This window comes from Mangifera indica, chromosome 10 (assembly GCF_011075055.1).
Source record: "Mangifera indica cultivar Alphonso chromosome 10, CATAS_Mindica_2.1, whole genome shotgun sequence".
Classification (NCBI taxonomy): domain Eukaryota; kingdom Viridiplantae; phylum Streptophyta; class Magnoliopsida; order Sapindales; family Anacardiaceae; genus Mangifera; species Mangifera indica.
In genome coordinates this window covers 9,461,396-9,481,250 of record NC_058146.1, presented here as the reverse complement: position 1 = coordinate 9,481,250, position 19,855 = coordinate 9,461,396, and the positions used below count along the sequence as shown (strand labels likewise).

General features: G+C 29.1%; 1 protein-coding gene across 2 annotated transcripts; it reads left to right on the top strand.

The window, feature by feature from the left end:
- Positions 1 to 3,724: 3,724 nt before the first annotated feature.
- LOC123226909 (hsp70 nucleotide exchange factor FES1-like) lies at positions 3,725 to 9,719 on the top strand. 2 transcript variants are annotated; one of them, XM_044651476.1, is made up of 8 exons: positions 3,725 to 4,049; positions 4,140 to 4,231; positions 4,431 to 4,581; positions 8,054 to 8,181; positions 8,364 to 8,522; positions 8,613 to 8,798; positions 9,069 to 9,270; positions 9,351 to 9,719. In XM_044651476.1, the coding sequence occupies exons 1-8, from the start codon at positions 3,791 to 3,793 to the stop codon at positions 9,374 to 9,376; spliced, it is 1,203 nt and encodes a 400-aa protein (XP_044507411.1). In that variant the 5' UTR covers positions 3,725 to 3,790; the 3' UTR covers positions 9,377 to 9,719. The 2 variants fall into 2 exon arrangements, with proteins under 2 accessions (XP_044507411.1, XP_044507410.1); XM_044651475.1 differs by having other exon boundaries at positions 3,727 to 4,049; positions 9,069 to 9,275.
- The last annotated feature ends 10,136 nt before the right edge of the window (positions 9,720 to 19,855 follow it).

The window sequence follows — 19,855 nt, the reverse complement described above, 5'->3', positions numbered from 1 at the left end:
ATAAGAATAACATCAATTTCTTGACCACAATAAAAAAGGGATCCCAGTTCAAATCTTTTCTTTATTTCCATGTAACTATTCCATATAGAAATAGTAACTACAATCCAAATTTAGGGTCCCCATCTCTCCCTCACCCTAATAGAGAGTGGATTCTCCGATAACAATAGGAAAGGGAATGATGATGAAAAATATTTTTGTAATTAAGGATAGGCTAGAAACAAGGACACATGTATCTTATCCCCGTTCTGTTCCGTTTCCACCCCTTTATATTACTATCTTTAGAAATTTCATAATTAAATATATAAGTATAATATTTAAAAAAATCAATATGAATGTGGGAAAATATCAATTTACACATGTATAGTAAAATATTAATTTACCCTCCACATGGTCAAATATCAGTTTCCCCCTATAGTAAAATATCCATTTATGCTAATACCAAAGTTTCCTATATATATTTCGTAATTAAAATAATGAGAAATTTCATAACTAAATGTATAAATATACTCTAAAAAAATTTAATACAAATATTGTAAAATATCATTTTACTCTATCTATGATAAAATATCAATAAACCCCTACATGATATAATATTAGTTTATCCCTCACTTGGTAAAATATAAAAAAACCCCTATATAATAAAATATAAAAAAAAACTCGAATGATAACTATCAGTTTACCCTTCCTACATGGTAAAATATAATTTTAAAAAACTATATCATAAAATATTAATTTACCCTCATGTTTTTCTATTAAAAATATATCATGTTAGTCATTTCTATCATTTTTTATTTTAAAATACATTTCAAAGCTTGTCAAATAAATTCAACACACCAAAAATAATAAACAATCATCAAATAAATAAAATTTAGAGTTAATATTAGTATAAATACATGAATTTAATGAATTTCCTTCTTCTCAAAGTTTATAAGGTTTGTTTATGATGTTTTGTATAAAACATTAGGATTTATAAAAGGAGTGACGGTATTACGTTAGACATTTTTGTTTTATTTGTATAACCCTAAAAAGTCAATCAATTTCTTCTAAATCCCCTTGAATTTGATCATTTTAATTAATTTCACATTTTTAAATCATTACTTAGTTGTATGCTTAGTGTTGTTGTTGGTTCCCATTTTGTATATGGTTCTTGGGCGAAGTTAGGGAAAGGGATAACTACTTATTAATTTATGATGAAGATCACCTTTACACTAAAATTTATATAGCTCATTTTTTTTACTATATTCAATTCAATTAAGTTAAAATCAAAGCTCTAGTGGGGGCTAACGAGGATAACTAGCCTTTGTCGTAACTCTAACTGTGTACATATTTTGAATAATACATTACATAATTCCTAAATATGCAATCAATATTGTGATAGTTGTAATATTATAAATTATGGTTGAAATTTTGCGGAATCATTTTAGATAAAAAGGGTCGTTTGGTTGAGGAAAATTAAATATTACTTGAATAATTTATCTTTTATTACTTATATTACTTTGTTAGGTTTATAAATAATAAAATATTTCGATAATCTGATTACCACATCTACCTTATGTATTAAATAATAATCTTAATTTTATTATAATTATATCTTTATTTATTAATTTTTTGAGAACAAAAATAATATTATTTTCAATTAATATAACAAATAAAATAAAAAATATTTTATAATAATTATACCCAAATGTATTTAAGTAAAATGCCCTAATCAAAGTCTCAAGTAAAAATGCCCTAAAATTTTTTTAAAATACCAAAACTACTATTTACCACTTCTCTATAAACTTTCACTCTCATACATTTCTCACATCATTTAAACTTTCACTCTCTCTTTCATTTTTACTCAATATTTGATACTATGAGTTTGTTCGAAAGAAAAAAATTTGTATTATTAAATTTGAGTTGAAACAAATCAATTCATGAGAAAAACGTATTTATACAAATCTTAACTCAAAACTTAATTTTATTTATTAAATCAAGTTCGTATATTATAGGGGCATTTTGATATTGAACAATGTATGAAGGTTTTAAATAAAATGTTAGAAAAATATAGGGGCATGTCAATATAAAATAACATATGAGAATGTTACATGAAATGTTAGATAAATATAGGAAGTTAAATGAAATGTTAGAAAAATATGGGGGCATTTTGATGATAAACAATGGATGAAGGTTTTAAATGAAATGTTAGGAATATGGGGACATTTTGATCCAAGACAACATATAAGGGTGTTAAATAAAATATTAGATAAATATAAAGGGCTATATAAAAATGTTAGAAAAATATGAGAGATTTTGAAATTAAAAAATGTGAGAAAGTTTTAAACAAAATGTTAGAAATATATAAAGATATTTTGATAAAATCTAAGGACATTTTGATACAATACAATATTTGAAGATGTTAAATAAATGTTAGATAAATATAAGGGTATTTTAAAATTAGATAAAATATGAAGGTGTTAAATAAAATACACAAACAAAGAGAAGGTATTTTGATATTCTAAGAATATCAAGTTTGTATATGTTATGAAAATATAGGGTTTATTTTGATAGTATATAATATATTAGGGAGTACAATGAAATATTAAAAAAATCATATTTCCCCCTTATATATTTTCTATTCTCCTACAGGTCATATAGTTTCAAAATATTAATTTTTCCTCCACCACCCGAATTCTCCAAGGTCCCCAAGAGCACCCCTTACTTTCCTCCTCAAGGTTTCCCCCGTCGTCCCCCGAGTCCTTACTGTTTCAAAAATTGCATTCCCTCCCTCTCACATGGCATCGTTTCAATCTGGAAGAGATTTTATTCACCCTAGGGAATCCCAAGATTTCCCCAAGGTGGATCTTTGGTCAAACTAAGCCATTTTTAGATCAAAAAATCATTTCAGTCTTTAATTTCAATAAAAATCGAATCTACACATTCTATAACACAATAGCTCTAAAAAAAATAAATCAAAACTAATAAGAATCAATACATTTTATGCATTATTCAAAACCAAAACTCTAAACATTCAAATCTTGAAATTTTCATCAAATCAAAATAATCCTAACAATAAAATGATTCAAATAAGAGTAGATTTGAATAATTACATTTTATGCATTATTCAAATATATTGATTCAAATAATCCTAACAATAAAATGATTTACATAAGAGTAGAGATGATATACTAACATTTTTTGTCATTTTCATCCTCGAAAACAAGAAAAATGTAAAAAAATTTCCGAAGAAGTTGAACAACCACTGAGCCAGTAGAAGTCTCAGGTTTTCTACTGAATTTTAATAGTGAATTCAAGGGAAAATGGATAGGGATATGAAAAATTTTATGCTTAAATACAAGAGCATTTTAATTATTTTAGATAAATAGGACATTTTTACTTAATTTTTAATTTTTGAAGTAATTTTGTTTAAACCCTTAATATTTATGCTAATTAATTTAATTTTTCTTTTTTTATTAATTTTAAGATTATAAAATACAACAAATATAATTATAATTATAAATAAATCCAAATATGAGTGGTGCAATTTGCAACGGATGTACCTTTTTTTTTTTTAATTTTGCAAGTTTCCTTTTATTTTTTATACTTTAGAACTCTATCATATCAAAGTGTTATAATCGCTACAAGTATCCAGGACCGTCAGATGGAAAACCAACGGTAGTAATTGAAAGATGTGACGTGTTAAGGAAAAATCAAAGAGACAGTTCATAAATTCCCAAAAGCAAGAGCAACATAATTCACCAAATAAAGGGAAGCTGCGTGGTGTAGCGGTGATAGTATCTGGATTATATCCATGGCAGGACGACAGAGTGTAGCCTCACGTTACTCTCTTTCTCTGTGTCTAATATTCTTACTGACAGCGGCGGCGACGGCGGAGCGTGAAAATAACTCATTTTCGTCAAGTCTGTTTTGGTCTACTGCCAAAGAAGGGGAGGATCTGCTGCGAAAAACCGAACCCAACGATGATACTTCGGCGGCTTCTGTTGTCAGAGATCCTGATCAACTTGACGGTGGTTTTTCTTCACTTGATGGGATGTTACAGTGGGCCATAGGTACGGTTACTTAACTAATCGTTACTTCCATTTTTTTTCCCAATAACATAATTCTAATTCTAATTAAATTAAATTTCAAATTGTTGTCAGGTCATTCTGATTCAGCCAAGTTGAAGGAAACTGCGCAGGATGTCCAGCGTTTATCTCCTTCTGAGCTCAAGAAGCGCCAAATGGAAATAAAGGTCAAACATTTTCTCTTTAAAGCTGATTCATTTTGGACTATTTGAAGGAGAATTAATCTTGTACTAAAACATTATTGATTTATGTTTGTCACCAATTATTTCAGCTATTCCAAGTGGATTTTACATGTTTGGTATGCCCTGTTTCTACTATGTTTAGCACATGTTTCGGATTTTTATTTTTGTTTCAGTGCTGACACAGGAACTTATGGAGAAGTTGAAAATGCCATCAGATTCACAGTTGATGCAAATTGCGTTAGGTGATTTGAACAATTCTTCTCTGTCCGTGGAAGATCACTACCGTGCCCTGCAGGAGCTTTTGATTCTTGCGGAGTCCATAGATAACGCAAATGGTATGTATGGTTCTCCTATTTTATCTTAATGCACATATACACTCCAGTGAAAATATAATTTACTGCATTCGTTTTAATATTTTTGATAATGATCTTTCACATTTTTAATTTCTGTTGTCAACAAAAAATGGTTTCAAAATTAAAAATTGGTCAAAGGAAGTGAGAAGATCTTTGTAAAACATTTTAGTTCTTTGAATTGCCACCTCGAGTGTTTTTATGCTTCTTTTGGGATGTAGCAATGACACATGATAAACACTGATGGGGATGTCGTTCACAAGAACGTTTAGGGTTGATATTGTTCAACAGATGCAAAGAGATAAACAAGAATTCAATGCAAATTGCAAAACAATTATTAAAAAACTCAAACTGAATTTTATTAATAATATGATAATTGATTGACTAAAAGACTTAAACCCTTTATATAGGCTAGTGACTTTCCTAATTAAAATAAAAATGCTAATTCTATTAAAATAGAAAAATTATTAAAATAGAACAATAGTTTAACTGGAATTAGGAAAATTAATTAATTTCAAATTCTAGAGAACTATAATTCTAGGAAGTAATATTAATAGACTTCTAATTAAAATTGAGTTTTCCTAATTAAATAAGCCTAAAAAGCTTTTTATTTCCTAAATCAAAATAGTATTCCTTTAAGACTTAATAATTAACCCAAAATAAAAGAAAATTGACTTTAAATTAGAGACTCAATAACATTAGGAAAGCTAATTAAATTAAATTCCCCACAACTAAGAAACATGCCAACTCATGCCACATTGCTTTGCCATGTCATGCCAAACATGTTGTCATGTCATTCTTAACTGCTACATCATTCACTCATCCTCTCTTTTGCCTCTGGTTCGTTTCTTCAATGTCCTCATTCGCCTTTTCCACCCAACCCCTCTCTTTCCTCATATTTTCTGTCGACCTCATTTCCTTTCATAATGTGGTCTTATTTTTCCTCCACAGTTGAAATGCCTTGGTCTCCCATCAAGTAATTAGTAATGTCAGAGTGGCAAATGAAGCCCCTTTAACAGTCTAAATAGTTAAAAAGTTCTTTATTATTGGGCCTAGGCATAAATATTACTTTGCAGTGTTTGTGTGCACTTTGAAGTTCAAATTCTTTAGGATGAGGAGGCACAAAATGAACCTGTGCCAGTACTCTTCTATCTCCTTTCTGTAGTGTTCTCAAAAATATATGTAGTTTCTGGTATCTAACCTTGAAGTAGTAGTGTTTGAAAAATATGATCTAACAATACCTTTAATTTATCTGAATACCCTGTTGTTAGGAATGAAGCCCTAACTTTTTTCTAATATTTTTTCTCTTAATTATATTTCACTCTTCCCATTTATTTGAATTAAATTGAAGAGTTTTCTATTCATGCATATTAGATTGATGGTTTTTCAGTTTGGGTAAAAAAACTGATGTGCCCAAAAATCAAAGTTTGAATGTAATAAGAATCAATAAGAATTAATTGCTTAGATAAGAATTGGAATAAAGACAAATAAAACTATATGTAATTATTCTTCAAATCATATTCTTAATTTGTTTCTTACAACCCTTTATATAGGTTAATAACTCTTGTAATTGAAATAGAAGCCTAACTCTATTAGAACAGAAAACTCTAATTTGACGAAGACAAAAAATGCTAGGAAATTATCCTTTTAAGAAACAACTCTTAATAGAACTAGTACTCCAAGACATAGCCCTTCAATTAAAATTAACTTTCCTAAACATTAAATACTTCTAAATACCTTAGGACTCTTTAAAAACTCAAAAATTCCATAACAACTAGGAAACTGACTCCAAATGAATTCTCTTGCTTTCTCCACATGAATTTCCACCTAATCAATTTACCTCATCATGTTTTGTCAAGTAAACGTGTCACCAAGCATGTGCCACATCATTTTCCACATAATCTTTGGCTTCCAAGTCATATGCCACATTATCCTTGGCTGCCGTGTCATTCCTCTTGCCTTTAGCTTGTGTCTTAAACATTTTCAATGACTTTGGCTTGTGTCCTCCATTATTGGATCAAACATTCTTAGACTTCTATGGATCACATCAAAAACAATAACTACTGATGTGATAGTGTCATTTCTTTCCATTTATATTTCTAAAAGTTCATTATCCACTCTTTTTATATTAATTATCATAAGCAATATCAGGAATAAAGATTTTCATTGCTTTCTTATGTTCCCCCAAGTTGTTAAGCATAAATATGCATAGAATGATGAAATACTTCTTGAGGGCTCAAAACTACCTCTTATTTAGTGAATTAGATATATATTAGTATGAATGCAAAATAATATGATCATTTGTCATATTGGATAGTATCTTTAACTCATCTGAAAAAGTTTCTGCATAGAATGCTTGGACTGTGAATATTTGTCTCCTTTGAACAAAATTTCATCTCTTGAATATTGAAGATATTTGAAATAAAAAATGTGAAAATAGTGGATAATGAATTTTTTGGGATAGAATTAGAAAGTTATGGCAATTCAACAACATCTACTGTAGTATTTTTTTTCAAATTGAAAATTCTTTAGTTCTCTTTTATGGATGAATTAGCATAGTGGGATATTACTATAGGAGATAAATCAATTACAATTATACCATGGGTTCATTCCATGACAACTTATTACTGCTGTAAATTAGGGACACTCATATGTACTCAAGTAATTTTACAAACTTATTCTACAAGTGTATTAGGCTTAATAGTGGGAACTTCCTTAATTACTTGAGCATCTGATGGTTTTTATTTGGCCACCCTATCAATTTAAGTGGTCCATTCTAGATTTCTTGCAATTATTGTGGGATGAGCATTAGACTCCTGAGATCGATGTTAGAACCTTAGGTAACGATTTTAAACAGTTGAAATCATTCACAAGTTATTCTCACTTGCTCTAGCTAATTTTTAGGCATGGCTCTTCTTTGATTAACAAAAACACTCGTTAATCTATTTTATTTCCTTATAAACCCATGTTTCCATGAAAGCTTAAAAACTTGAAGAAATGTCAAAATATGTTCCAATAATTTTTCTTGTGCTGACATTTTTCAATAAGAGAGCTCAAACACAGCTCAATGATGGGCCTCTGCACAGAAAATTTCTTTCTTGAATTAGAAGTATGCACCTAAGTATTATACTGTGGAGTGTATGTGTAGTGCTGAAGAATGCCATTTTTCTTCTCATTGTAGGCGATGGGAAATTAGTGTACGTATCTTCACAAAAGCTGATGATAAATGCTATCAGGGCATTATTACAGTGAAGTACATTATATAACAAATTGTTTTTTGAATTCTGGGGTCTCCCAATTATTGGGGTGTCCTCATGTTATTCTCTTTTTACTCAAATTGGTGGTTTCTGAACAAATCATTTTCTGAGTTCTGGGGTCTCTAAATTATTGGGTTCTCATGTTATTTTCTCTTTTTACTCAAATTAGTGATTTTCATAGCTAATCTTATGCCTCACAGATCTGAGCAAACTTGGGGGCTTTGATGTGCTTATACGAGAGATGAATCACCCAAACACAGATATAAGGAAAATTTCTGCATGGATTCTTGGGAAAGCCAGTCAAAATAGCCCATTTATTCAGAAGCAGGTAGTTCATTTTTTTTTTGTCTTTTTTGGTTACAAGGAAACCTTACTTGCGCCATCATATGGTTTTATGTTTTATTATAATTGTCATGGTGAATATGATCATATGTGTTTGAGGATTTGACTTTTAGTTTGAATGAGATATGTGAAATTAAAATTGATTAACAATAATTTTAAGTGTCTTAGGTCCTCAGACTTGGAGCGCTGTCAAAGCTAATGAAGATGGTAAAATCTAGTTTCATAGAAGAAGCTGTAAAAGCACTATATGCTGTTTCAGCCTTGATTCGAAATAATGTAGCTGGCCAGGAATTATTCTATGCCGAAGCTGGAGATCTGATGCTTCAGGTGACTAGAGAAGGGAGCTTGAAAAATTTTTGTATATATAAAGTAATTTATTTCCCTAACTATTGCTATTTATGATCAATATTTTATCAGGACATACTGAGCAACACAAGCATTGATATCAGACTTCGCAGAAAAGCTGTGTTTCTTGTTGCTGACCTGGCTGAATGTCAATTAGAAAATGTACACAAGGTGGAACCGCCATTTTTCAGCAATTGCTTGTTCTTGAAGTCTGTGGTTGATCTAACAGCATCAGCTGATCTTGATCTACAGGAGAAGGTGTCTCTTAAACTTCTCTCTTGCGGTTTAGTGTTTCACACATGTCCATGCTTTGTTAGCACTGCTGCCTGATTGCTGAATTGATAATTTTTAACTTGGAATGTGAATATTTTTAATAAGAACTGAAGCACCATATTAGTATAAGTGATATATAAGTATGCGCATGACCTTTGCAAAAACTTTGCTCCAAAAAGAGTTAAGATTACAACTGTATTTTGATGGCATGTATTTGTTCTAATATCATTATGGTGCTGATGCACTTTTTTACAGGCCCTTGTTGCGATTAAGAATCTACTGCAATTCCGAACAATAGAAATCCAGGTTTTAAAAGACTTCTGTGGTTTGGATACTGCCTTGGAGAGGTTAAAGCAGCAGCTGCAGGATTTAAGCGTAGAGGAATATAAGAGAGATTATGCTACGGATTTGGAAGCCCTCCGGAAAGAAGTGGAGCTGGCCTTTCACAGAAGGCTGGGTATGGTAGGAATTATTCTTTGCTGGATTTAGATTGTTATTAGGAAAGGCTTCATATGACTGTTGTTTCTTTTCTGGCAGGGGACAAAGATTCCAACTTGATTTGATGATTGCATTCTCTTGCCAACTACACCGTGTAACTGTATTATGGTGGTTGTTATTTGATCATGTCTCACTGGTGATCACGGATCTGTAAATCTCACTCTTTTTTGTCAGGTTACTTTGCCATGGAGAAAGACCGATAACAGGGTTTTATTTGATTCCCAGGCTTGTCTTCACGTAAAATTTGAGGAAATTTCATTTTAGCAAGTGAAAATGTTGATAGATAAAAGGAGCTAGGATATTAGTGTTGTTTTGTTGTTTGATTCATAGATGATAAAGCTGATGATTTGTAAACATATCTTCTGTTACCTGATAATTAGGGTATCTATTGCTCTCTTCCCTTACATTTCATACTGGTATTCCACCATACACTGCAAAGTTGGAAAGCAATTACTTATTGGAATTCAATAATATTGAATATATATTGAGTTTATAAGTGTAGAGATTGAAACTTATATTATACAAAATCAATTTATTTGTGTTTAGGTTTAATCTCTTACATTTATATCTTACTCTTTTATATTGTATTTATTAGAAGTTTAATTTTTCATATTTATATATTATTCTTTTATATTGTATTTATTAGATGTGAGAGTTTAATCGTTATAAATAAATAAAATTTGTATAGTATAAAAAAACGGTTGAGGGATTTCATGAAAATTTCTAACCAATTCTGTGTTTTCGGGTATACAATTTATTAAAATTATATTTTGATCTTATTTTTTCTTTTAAAATTTTTATTTCAGTATAATTTTGGATCAAAATATATATATATAAAAGTTGATATTTGTTGAATAGGTTATCAGTGTTAACCACAGTTATCGGTTTTGACTAACAATTGATTAATGTTGATCGGTGTTGACCGAGCATAAAACCGAAGTTGATGGCAAATAACCACTATTGAGCAAACATCTATAAAATTCTATTTTTTAAATTGGAGCATATATGGTTAAAGTTATGCTATTAAAAATAAAAAAATATAGTAGGAATATTATTTTGTGTTTTATTATTATATTTTTTTAAATTATTTTGTGTATGTTATGACTCTTAATTTTTAAATGAAATGATATGGATTCTAAAATTGAAGCAGTGACTTCAAACGCTAATGATAGAGACGTGTTTAATTGATAGTGTAATAATACACACAATTCTTAAGGAAAATATTTTTTTTTCAACTTTAGCAACGATTGAAGCTAAAATAAATATTATATCAAGATCAATAAATCTGATTGAAAGCTTCGAAAAAGTCATAATTTTGTTAAAAAATGAGATCAAATTATGCATCAATAATGCATTATATTCAATTAGATCTAAAAGGAATCTACTTAGTTTTAAAGATATAAAAAATAATAGTTTTCATATTGAAACAATGAATGAAAATAATATAGAATTCATATGTATAACTAGTAATGCCTCTGAAAGACGGTTTTTATTAAAAAAATTATTTGTTTTATCATCTAGATTGTATTATACAATCATAAAGGCAATTGAAACTTACGCAGTCACGAACTGGAAGTTCTCTGATACAAAAGTATTTATACTTTGATATGACTGTTTATGTTACCCTAGATTTAAAATGATGCGTAGGATTATTGAAAATTTATATGGATATACATTAAAGAATCATAAGATTTTATTCCCTAGTGAATAATTCTATATCGCCTATTCACAAGATAAATTAATAATCAGATCGTCTCTCTTCAAAGTTGGAGTTGAATCTTCATCATTTCTATAAAGGATTCAAAGAGACATATGTGAATCTATTCATCCACCAAGTCGATCATTTTGTTATTTTATAGTCTTCATTGATGCATTTGTAAGGTAATCTCATGTTTGTTGTTTGCCAACTCAAAATGTTGTTTTTGTTAAACTGTTTACTCAAATTATCAAATTAATATGACTAGATAATATTGATGAATTTACATATAAGACATTTGATGATTATTATATGTCTATGGGGATTAATGTTGAACATTTGTCATGCATGTTCACACTCAAAATGGATTAATTGAATCTCTTATCAAACAATTCTAAGTAATTGCACGTACTTTATTATTACGAATTCAATTACCAACTTCTATGTGGGGATATACTATATCATATGTTGCAGTGTTAATTTGCTTGCAACCTTCCTCTTATTATTAGTATTCTCACTTACAATTGGTTCTTGATTACAAATCTGATATATCTCATTTAAGGATATTTAGTTGTGTTGTATATATTCCTATTGTTTCTCCTTAACTCACAAAAATGAAACCCTAACATTGTTTGAAAATTTATATTGGATATAATTTAACATCCATTATTAGGTATATGGAATCATTAACAAATGATCTTTTTATTACACGATTTATAGATTGTCATTTTGATGAGACAACATTTCTACTTTTGGGGCGAAAGAAAATATCTCTTTAAGTTAGACATGAACTTACTTAGCACATATTTGTCATATGTCATCTAAATTATCATACATCTCGAAGTGAAACTGAAGTATAGAGGATTATGTGTTTACAAATTATTACTAACCAAATGTCTGACGCATTTGTAAATACGACAAAAGTGATAAGATCACATATACCAATTGTCAATACACTAACAAGAATTAATGTAACTGCTAAATAGTCTATTCAAGTCATAACTGATCAATCTATTGTGCGCTAGAAGCATAATAGACTTGTTGGATCAAAGGGTGTTGTCCCTCAAAAAATAAAAACAAATAATCAAGCAGATATCAATTATGATGATTCTAAAATAATTGAAAAATTAATATTTCTCCAGAAAAGATTATAGTCCCTTAAAGAACAGAAAAATGAGAATACTAAAATATCTTTAAATTATGCTTACACATGAGAGATGTGGAACTGTGAAATGGTTAACATTGATGATTTATTCTCATTTACAGTAGCTATTGAAATTATGAATAATAATGACTTTGAACCATACACTGTAGAAAAGTGCAGACAAAGATTTGACTGACCTGAATAGGAAGAAGCAATTTTAGCAGAATTAGCTTCTTTAACAAAATGTCAAATATTTGAGGTTGTAGTTCTAATATCTAAGGGCATACAACTTATTAGATATAAATCAGTATTTGTGAGAAAAAGAAGTAAGAAAAAAGAAATTATTAAATATAAAACAAAGCTTGTAACCCAAGACTTTTCCCAAAAGCCAAGTATAGACTTTGATGAAACATATTCATTTGTGATGGATATACTCATATTTAGATGTTTGATTAGTTTAACAATCGTAGAAAGATTGGATATGCATCTAGTGGATGTAGTTACTGCTTATTTATATTAAGGTTTTCAAAACCGGATCGGGATAAAAACCATTTTAAGTGTTAGTTTCGATCAGACCGGTTGGACCGTTTGGACCGGTCGGTTGGATTGGAATTACAGTTTTATGTAAAAACCTAAAAAAATTATGTTTAATTAGTAATTACATATGTTTTACACAATAAATTTTATATTGTGCATACTTTTCAGTTTTCATAATTAACAAATATATATGCATTATTGAACATAAATCTAATAAGTAATAACAATTAACTTTACATCAAAACAAAACATATGCATAAAACAAATTCAATTCTACAAACACATGCACTATTAATTATTGAACACTCAAACAAATCAGAAATCTAATATATACGTTAAATAAAATATAAAATGAACCAACCAACATAACCATTATTAAACAAATAATATTCAATTCAACATTTAACAAAACATATCAAAAATATAATTTGTTTAATATAAAGTTTAATAAATGAATAATTAGTCATTCTTCATTATCATTAATGATAAAAGCTCTAGTCATCTCTTCTGTTGCACCCTCTATCAATTGTTCATCTTCTACACCATCTTTTTCAATAGTATTATCTATAAAATTTATAATTGAACATTTTATTTTCTTTCAGCCTAAAAAATCAATAATTTCTATAAGTGTGTAACTATTTATGTAAGTACTAAAAAAATATTTTTACCTGAGAAATTATGTGACAAATCATAATTTGTTGAATCATTATTGATCGGAATAAATCCCTCTCTAAAAAGCATTTGATCCAATTTATCTGCATTAAGTTTATCGAACTCTTTTTTCTCGTCTACTATCCAGAAGTCTGTTTTATCAATACTTTCATAATTAATTGGATCAAAATTTGATTTCTTGTAACATAACTTAAATTGTCAAAATGATAAAAAGGAAATAATTAAAAGATTAAACTTTAATCATTAAAGAGCATTAAGTAGGGTACATGTAAAGTTGTAAATAATCATTAAACATGATAAAATAGTTTAAATAAAAATATTTATAAATGTAATGCATAATTGATAATTGTGTTTACCTATTTTGCAACCGTAAGTTAAAATGAATAAAAACAAGATCATTTACACGTTGATGTCCAATCTATTTCTCTTTTTAGTATGTATGCATTCAAAAACGCTCTAATTACGCTCACAACCTGAAGATATTGAAGTTTGACTAAGAATTTTAATTACAAACTTTTATAAATTGGGAGTATTGTACCGATATGTTCTCCATCATTCATCTAATACAAAATAACATGTAAATAATTATATATAATTTTATAAATTGGAAAAAAGAATCGAGACATAAGAAACATATAAATTAAATTCATACTAGGTTGTGTGGTTTTGCATGTTTTAATAGCAAGCTGACGTGAGAAACTCCCCTCACAATCATAAAACATTATGCTCTCTTTTACTAACTTCGCCTTACTAACATTAAATATAAATGTTTTACTCTCAACAACATCCAGAAAACCTTGTAATACCTTTGGTTTTACGCAGAAAGATTCACGGTCATATTGAGATGTAGGATTCAAGTAATACGTAGCTACATGAACACCTCAACACAATGTCCTATCCCACCTCAACTTGATTATTGGAGTATAAGGCTTGTAGAATTTCTTTTTATTTTTAAACAACTTTTTTATCCCTAATCTAGTTATATACATTCCATTATAGACATATCCCAATAAAAGTCTTTCATGTGAGTCTACAATACGAAGTAAACATATCAATAGTCCCACAACTTTTACAATTATATCTATTTCATTCCAAAAATCATTATTCAGAATTATGGTCACAACTTCTTTACCTTGATTACTTTTTGTATATCTAGAATCAATAAAAAACTTGTCAGTGATCATCGCTTGTAACTCATGCTTATGCTTAAAAAGACTTTGCAATGCGATAAAAGTTGTAACAAATTGGGTTACACCAGGCCGTATAATTTCTCTCCATCCTTCTCTCTTCCTCAACCAAGCAATCAATAATGTATAATTATAAATGAACTTTGTCACAAGAGATACACATTTGAAAATTCTAATAATGTGATCCATTTCACCAATATCTTTCAAAATCAAATTGATACAGTGTGCTACACAAGTAATATTTTTATATTTTACCGACAATAATCCTCCAGCTGCCTTATAATTAGCTCCATTATCAGTCACAAAATAGGCAATGCTCTTAGACCCAACCCATAATACTATTTCCTTAAACAACCCAAATAATCTATCCACCCCTTTTACAACACTAGATGCATCAACTGATTTGATAAAACAAATCTCTTTTGGACAATATACTAAAAAAATTTGTCAGCGACCTACTAGAAATGTCTGTCCAACCATCAGCCATAAGTGTACAACCAACTTCTTCCCAATTTTTTCTGTAACTATCAATAATTAATTACACTTCATTCTTTGAATCGTTCAACAAATTCACTCGTGCTTCATAATATGTCAACTGCTTATATCCAAACCCAATTATAGTAATGACATCTAACATAGGTTGGAAATAAATAGAATTTAATGCATTAAGAAGGATGCAAGCATCATATAAGAACCTCACAACAGCCATGTCGACTCTCCATTTGGCTTCTTTTCCAACCAAAACACTTTTTATTGAAAGTTAAGCCCCATTAGTAGTCCTTCAAGCAAAAAAATTCCCAACCCGAATCGTTCTTTTTCTTTTTAAATCATTTGTAAGTCTAATTTGTTTTCTAGAAGATCCAATACCAGTATTGCCTTCAGTCATGTTCATAAGGGGAGACAACCTTCAAATTCTTCAATTGCAATATCACCCTCAAATGGAGGTATAGTAGCACCAAAGAGAGTTGCATGCCTACGAAATTCTTGTCTTTCTTTATTTTTTGTTGCAATCTCATTTAATGTATTCACCATTTGATACCTAACATCATGAGAAACTTTAGTGCATGGACCAACATCCCATTTTTTTCCAGCCAAATGTTGCTTCATTCTATATATACCACCTCTTCTAATTGTTTTACCACAATATAAACACTTCAACATCTTCCTTTCATTCTCATCTACACTTTTAGAAACATGTGTCCAAGTAATATCATCTTTCACTCGATATGGTGTTAAAGAAACCCTAGCTCCAGATGAAGACATACTTCTATTTTATTTATCTATTGCATATAAGAATAACAATAAAATCAAAATACTAATATATATATATATATATATATATATATATATATATATATATATATATATATATATATGTATGTATATGCTGAGCATTAAAAATAAAAACTTTTATAATTAGGTTTTTAAAATATAACTTTTAATTTTAAAATTTAATATCATCAATATTTGTTTTGTGAAAGTAAAGACTCAAAAACTCATAATCAAATTTATTATTTAATTTTATAACTCTATACATTCATTATAACTAACAATATTCGTAATTTGGTCACAATACATAACTTCATACATTCGTAATCTGAATTTCAATATTTGTTATAAATTATCATATATTGGGTTATTATATGTAAATACGAAATCACAAAAGACTGATATTCAACTTTCAAATTCTTAGAAACTAACCACGTTATGAATGAAATACATTCAATCCAAACATTCAATACAGATACATAATAAAATTACAAATTCATAATATAAAATTACAAATTCATAATATAAAATTACAAATTAATAATAAATCAATTAATATTTAATAATTTATATATTTTCAAATTGAGAATTATTATTTGTTTATATAAATTGACCTATTATTTATAAATTTTCTAATTTGTTTGAACTTTGAAGTTTCAATATATACTGTTTCAAATTCAAGTGATAATACACTGTTTCAATACTTTAAATTCAAACAAACCAAAGCATTGTTTTTTCAAATAATTTACAAATTCAAGTGATAATATATTGTTTAAACATAGTAAATTCAAACAAACAAAAACATTGTTTTTTCAAACAGTTTACAATGCTTTGTGATAATATACTGTTTAAACATAGTAAATTCAAACAAACGAAAACAATGCTTTTTCAAACAGTTTTCAAAGCCTTAGATACACACTAACTTCCTGTCGTGTCCTGAGAAGTCAGCGGTCACAACAGCAACGAAACCTTATCGTCGTCAACCATCGTTTGAGCCTAAGAAGTCACCGTGAAAGGTTACAATATTGTCGTGAAATTGCTATCTTGTGGCCTGCAAACCACCACCCCTTAGTAGCATCGTCATCGTCGGCAAACATCTTTAAACAGTCATCGACAAAAGATGAATAAACGGTAGTTTCAACTTGTGAAGTAGGAGATATTCATCGGCTACAACAAATCCTTTTGCGTCTACGTGCAGTGCAAGGAATAGGGTACAGAAGGAAAGAAATAAAACTGTTACTTTTATATGTAGCTTATGTACTGGGAACTGCCTTGACCGGTTGGATAGCAGTTCAGACGCGAACCGATGGTTCAACCGCTGTCCAATTCGAATTTAACATTATAACGATTTTATGTTAAATAGTAATCAACTATAGTACCAATTCACGGTCTGACTGATCGGCTCGGTCCGGTTTTAAAATCCTTGATTTATATAAAAATTTGGATATTGAAATTTATATGAAACTCTTTGAAGAATTTAAATTGTCTAAAACAAAAAAGGTTAATTCAAAAGGTATGTACTCAATTAAATTACACAAATCATTGTACAGATTAAAATAATCCAGAAGAATATGATACAACCACCTTGGTGAATATTTGAAAAAAAAGAGTTTTGTGAATGACTTTATATGTTTATATATCTTTATCAAAAGGTCAAAATTGGGATTTGCTATTGTAGCAGTTTATGTTGATAATATGAATTTAATTAGGATTTCTAAAGAGTTCTAAAAAATTACTGAATATCTAAAAAAAATTGAGATGGAAGATTTTGCAAAAACAAAATATTGTCTTATCGTGCAGATTGAACACAATTCAAATAGAATGTTTATCTATCAATCAATGTATATTGAAAAATTATTAAAATACTTTAATATGGATAAAACTTTTTCTTTGAGTACCCCAAAGGTTATTCGGTCTCTCAATCAGAAAGAGGACCTATTTCATCATAAAGAAAAAGATGAAAAGATACTCAATCCTAAAATATCGTATCTTAATGTCATTGGAGCCTTATTATATTTGGCTCAATACATTAGATTGGATATATTCTTCGTAGTAAATTTATTGGCTCAATTTAGCTTTACATCAATATAACATCCTTCCCTAGAATTATTACCCTTCGAAGGAGAAATGTTACGAATTAATATCCAGAGTATCTATTTTTTTTTAAACTACTTTAAACTAAATTCATTATTAAAATGTTTAGAAATTATTCTAAGAAAACTGAAAATCTGGAAGCAAACAAAATATGCATATATCTCATATGAAAACTCATCTAAAAACATCTGAAGACATAGAGTAATCATATACAACTATACAACTATCTCTAGAAGGTCAAAAGTCAACAAGACATGCGATTGTATGCATGTAACATAAACCGGAGATAACCTGCTCCAACTGAATCTACTTCGCTAACTTGACCTTGTCTCGTAACTATCATAATCACTTGTACCTACAATCATAAAAGAAAAGGAAGTGAGAGATAAGAACACTCAGTAAGCGAAAAGAATAAAGTAAACTATCTTCTTTCCTATTTTAACTCACTTTCAGGACTTAATCTCATATTATAACCTCCATAAGAAATCAAAGGGATAATCTAGTTCATTTTTTACTATTTGGGTCATACTTTGTCCCATCTGATGTCCATTTGATACTTTCTAGAAGCTGACTATAAGGATTTGACACTTTTCTAAGTTTGAGCTCTCTTCCTTTCTCTCACTATACCATTTCTAAATCTGAATTGAGTTATACTACAAGCATGCTTTACTATGAGCGGATCCTATTGTAGATCTATGTTATACTACGGATGTGCCCTAGTAGGGGTGGTGTAGTGTAAAGTGCCCTCTTATAGTTCATAGCATGCATACGTCCGTTATATCTTACTTATCTTGCTTCCATCTAAAACTATCTACAACCCACCAAACCATACTCTTAGAATGACCCCTGAATCTTGAGCCCCAAATTCCTTTTCTTGCTTTTCTTTCTTTTCTTTTTCTCTTCTTTCTTTCCTTTCCTTTCTCCCTTTTCTTTTTCTCCTCCTTTTCTTTCTTTCTTTCTTTCCAAAATTGTAAATCACTGTTCACATGATTGTTCACTTAATAAAGTAGTCTTTTTCGTCATACAATTTAATAGTCCAAATGATCTCTAATTCATATACGCTATATATCATTGAAAAGAGGATTCAAAGAGCTTTCCAACAAGCTATAACAACACTCATGATTCATCAAATAAAATAATCAAAACGTAGGATGAAATCAATGACAAAAAATTGTATTGACTGTTTATTATGTAAGATAGTCTTTTTGTTCATACAATTTAACAATCCATACAGTCTCTAATTCATACAAGCTATATATCATTAGCACTCATGATTAATCAGATAAGACAACCAAAATGTGGGATGAAGTTAGTTGCAAAAAACTATATTCACTATTTATTTGGTAAGACAGTCTTTTTGTTCATACAATTTAACAGTCCAACAGTCTCTAATTTATACAAGCTATATATCATTGAAAAAAGGATTCAAAGATCTTTCCAACAAGTTATAATAGCACTCACGATTCATTAGATAAGACAACCAAAACATAGGACGAACTCAGTGACAAAATGGTAAATATTATCTAACTTTCTGTCATGAACAAACTAATACATATAGATACCCCTAAATGGCAAAACAATATTTCTCAACTTCAAAATCATCATTTATAACATAGAGCAAGGGAACCAAAAGCATAAAACATGAAACATACCAAGGATAATACCCCTTACCTTATTCAAGCCAACATTTACTAAATTGGCTCCCTCTTTTTTGTCTTCCTTCTTTGATCATAAAAACCACCTTAAATCAACACCAAAACACACTAACATCTATATATAACATGCATCCAATATATATAAACATAGGAAAAGGGAAAAAGAAAGAAATCTTTTGGTTACCAAGGCTCCAAAAGTGTTTCCTCTTTTTTTCTTTTCTTACTTTTCTTTCAAAACCTTTCAAATCATCTACTTTGTTTCTAAAAACAAAGAAAAAGCATGAAAAAGG

Bases quoted from the DNA above. Each gene is read 5' to 3' on its own strand.
- LOC123226909 (XM_044651476.1), top strand. From the start codon at position 3,791: ATGGCAGGACGACAGAGTGTAGCCTCACGTTACTCTCTTTCTCTGTGT. The intron at 4,232-4,430 runs GTCAAACATTTT...GTGCTGACACAG, and splicing joins AGCGCCAAATGGAAATAAAG to GAACTTATGGAGAAGTTGAA. The intron at 4,582-8,053 runs GTATGTATGGTT...TATGCCTCACAG, and splicing joins GTCCATAGATAACGCAAATG to ATCTGAGCAAACTTGGGGGC.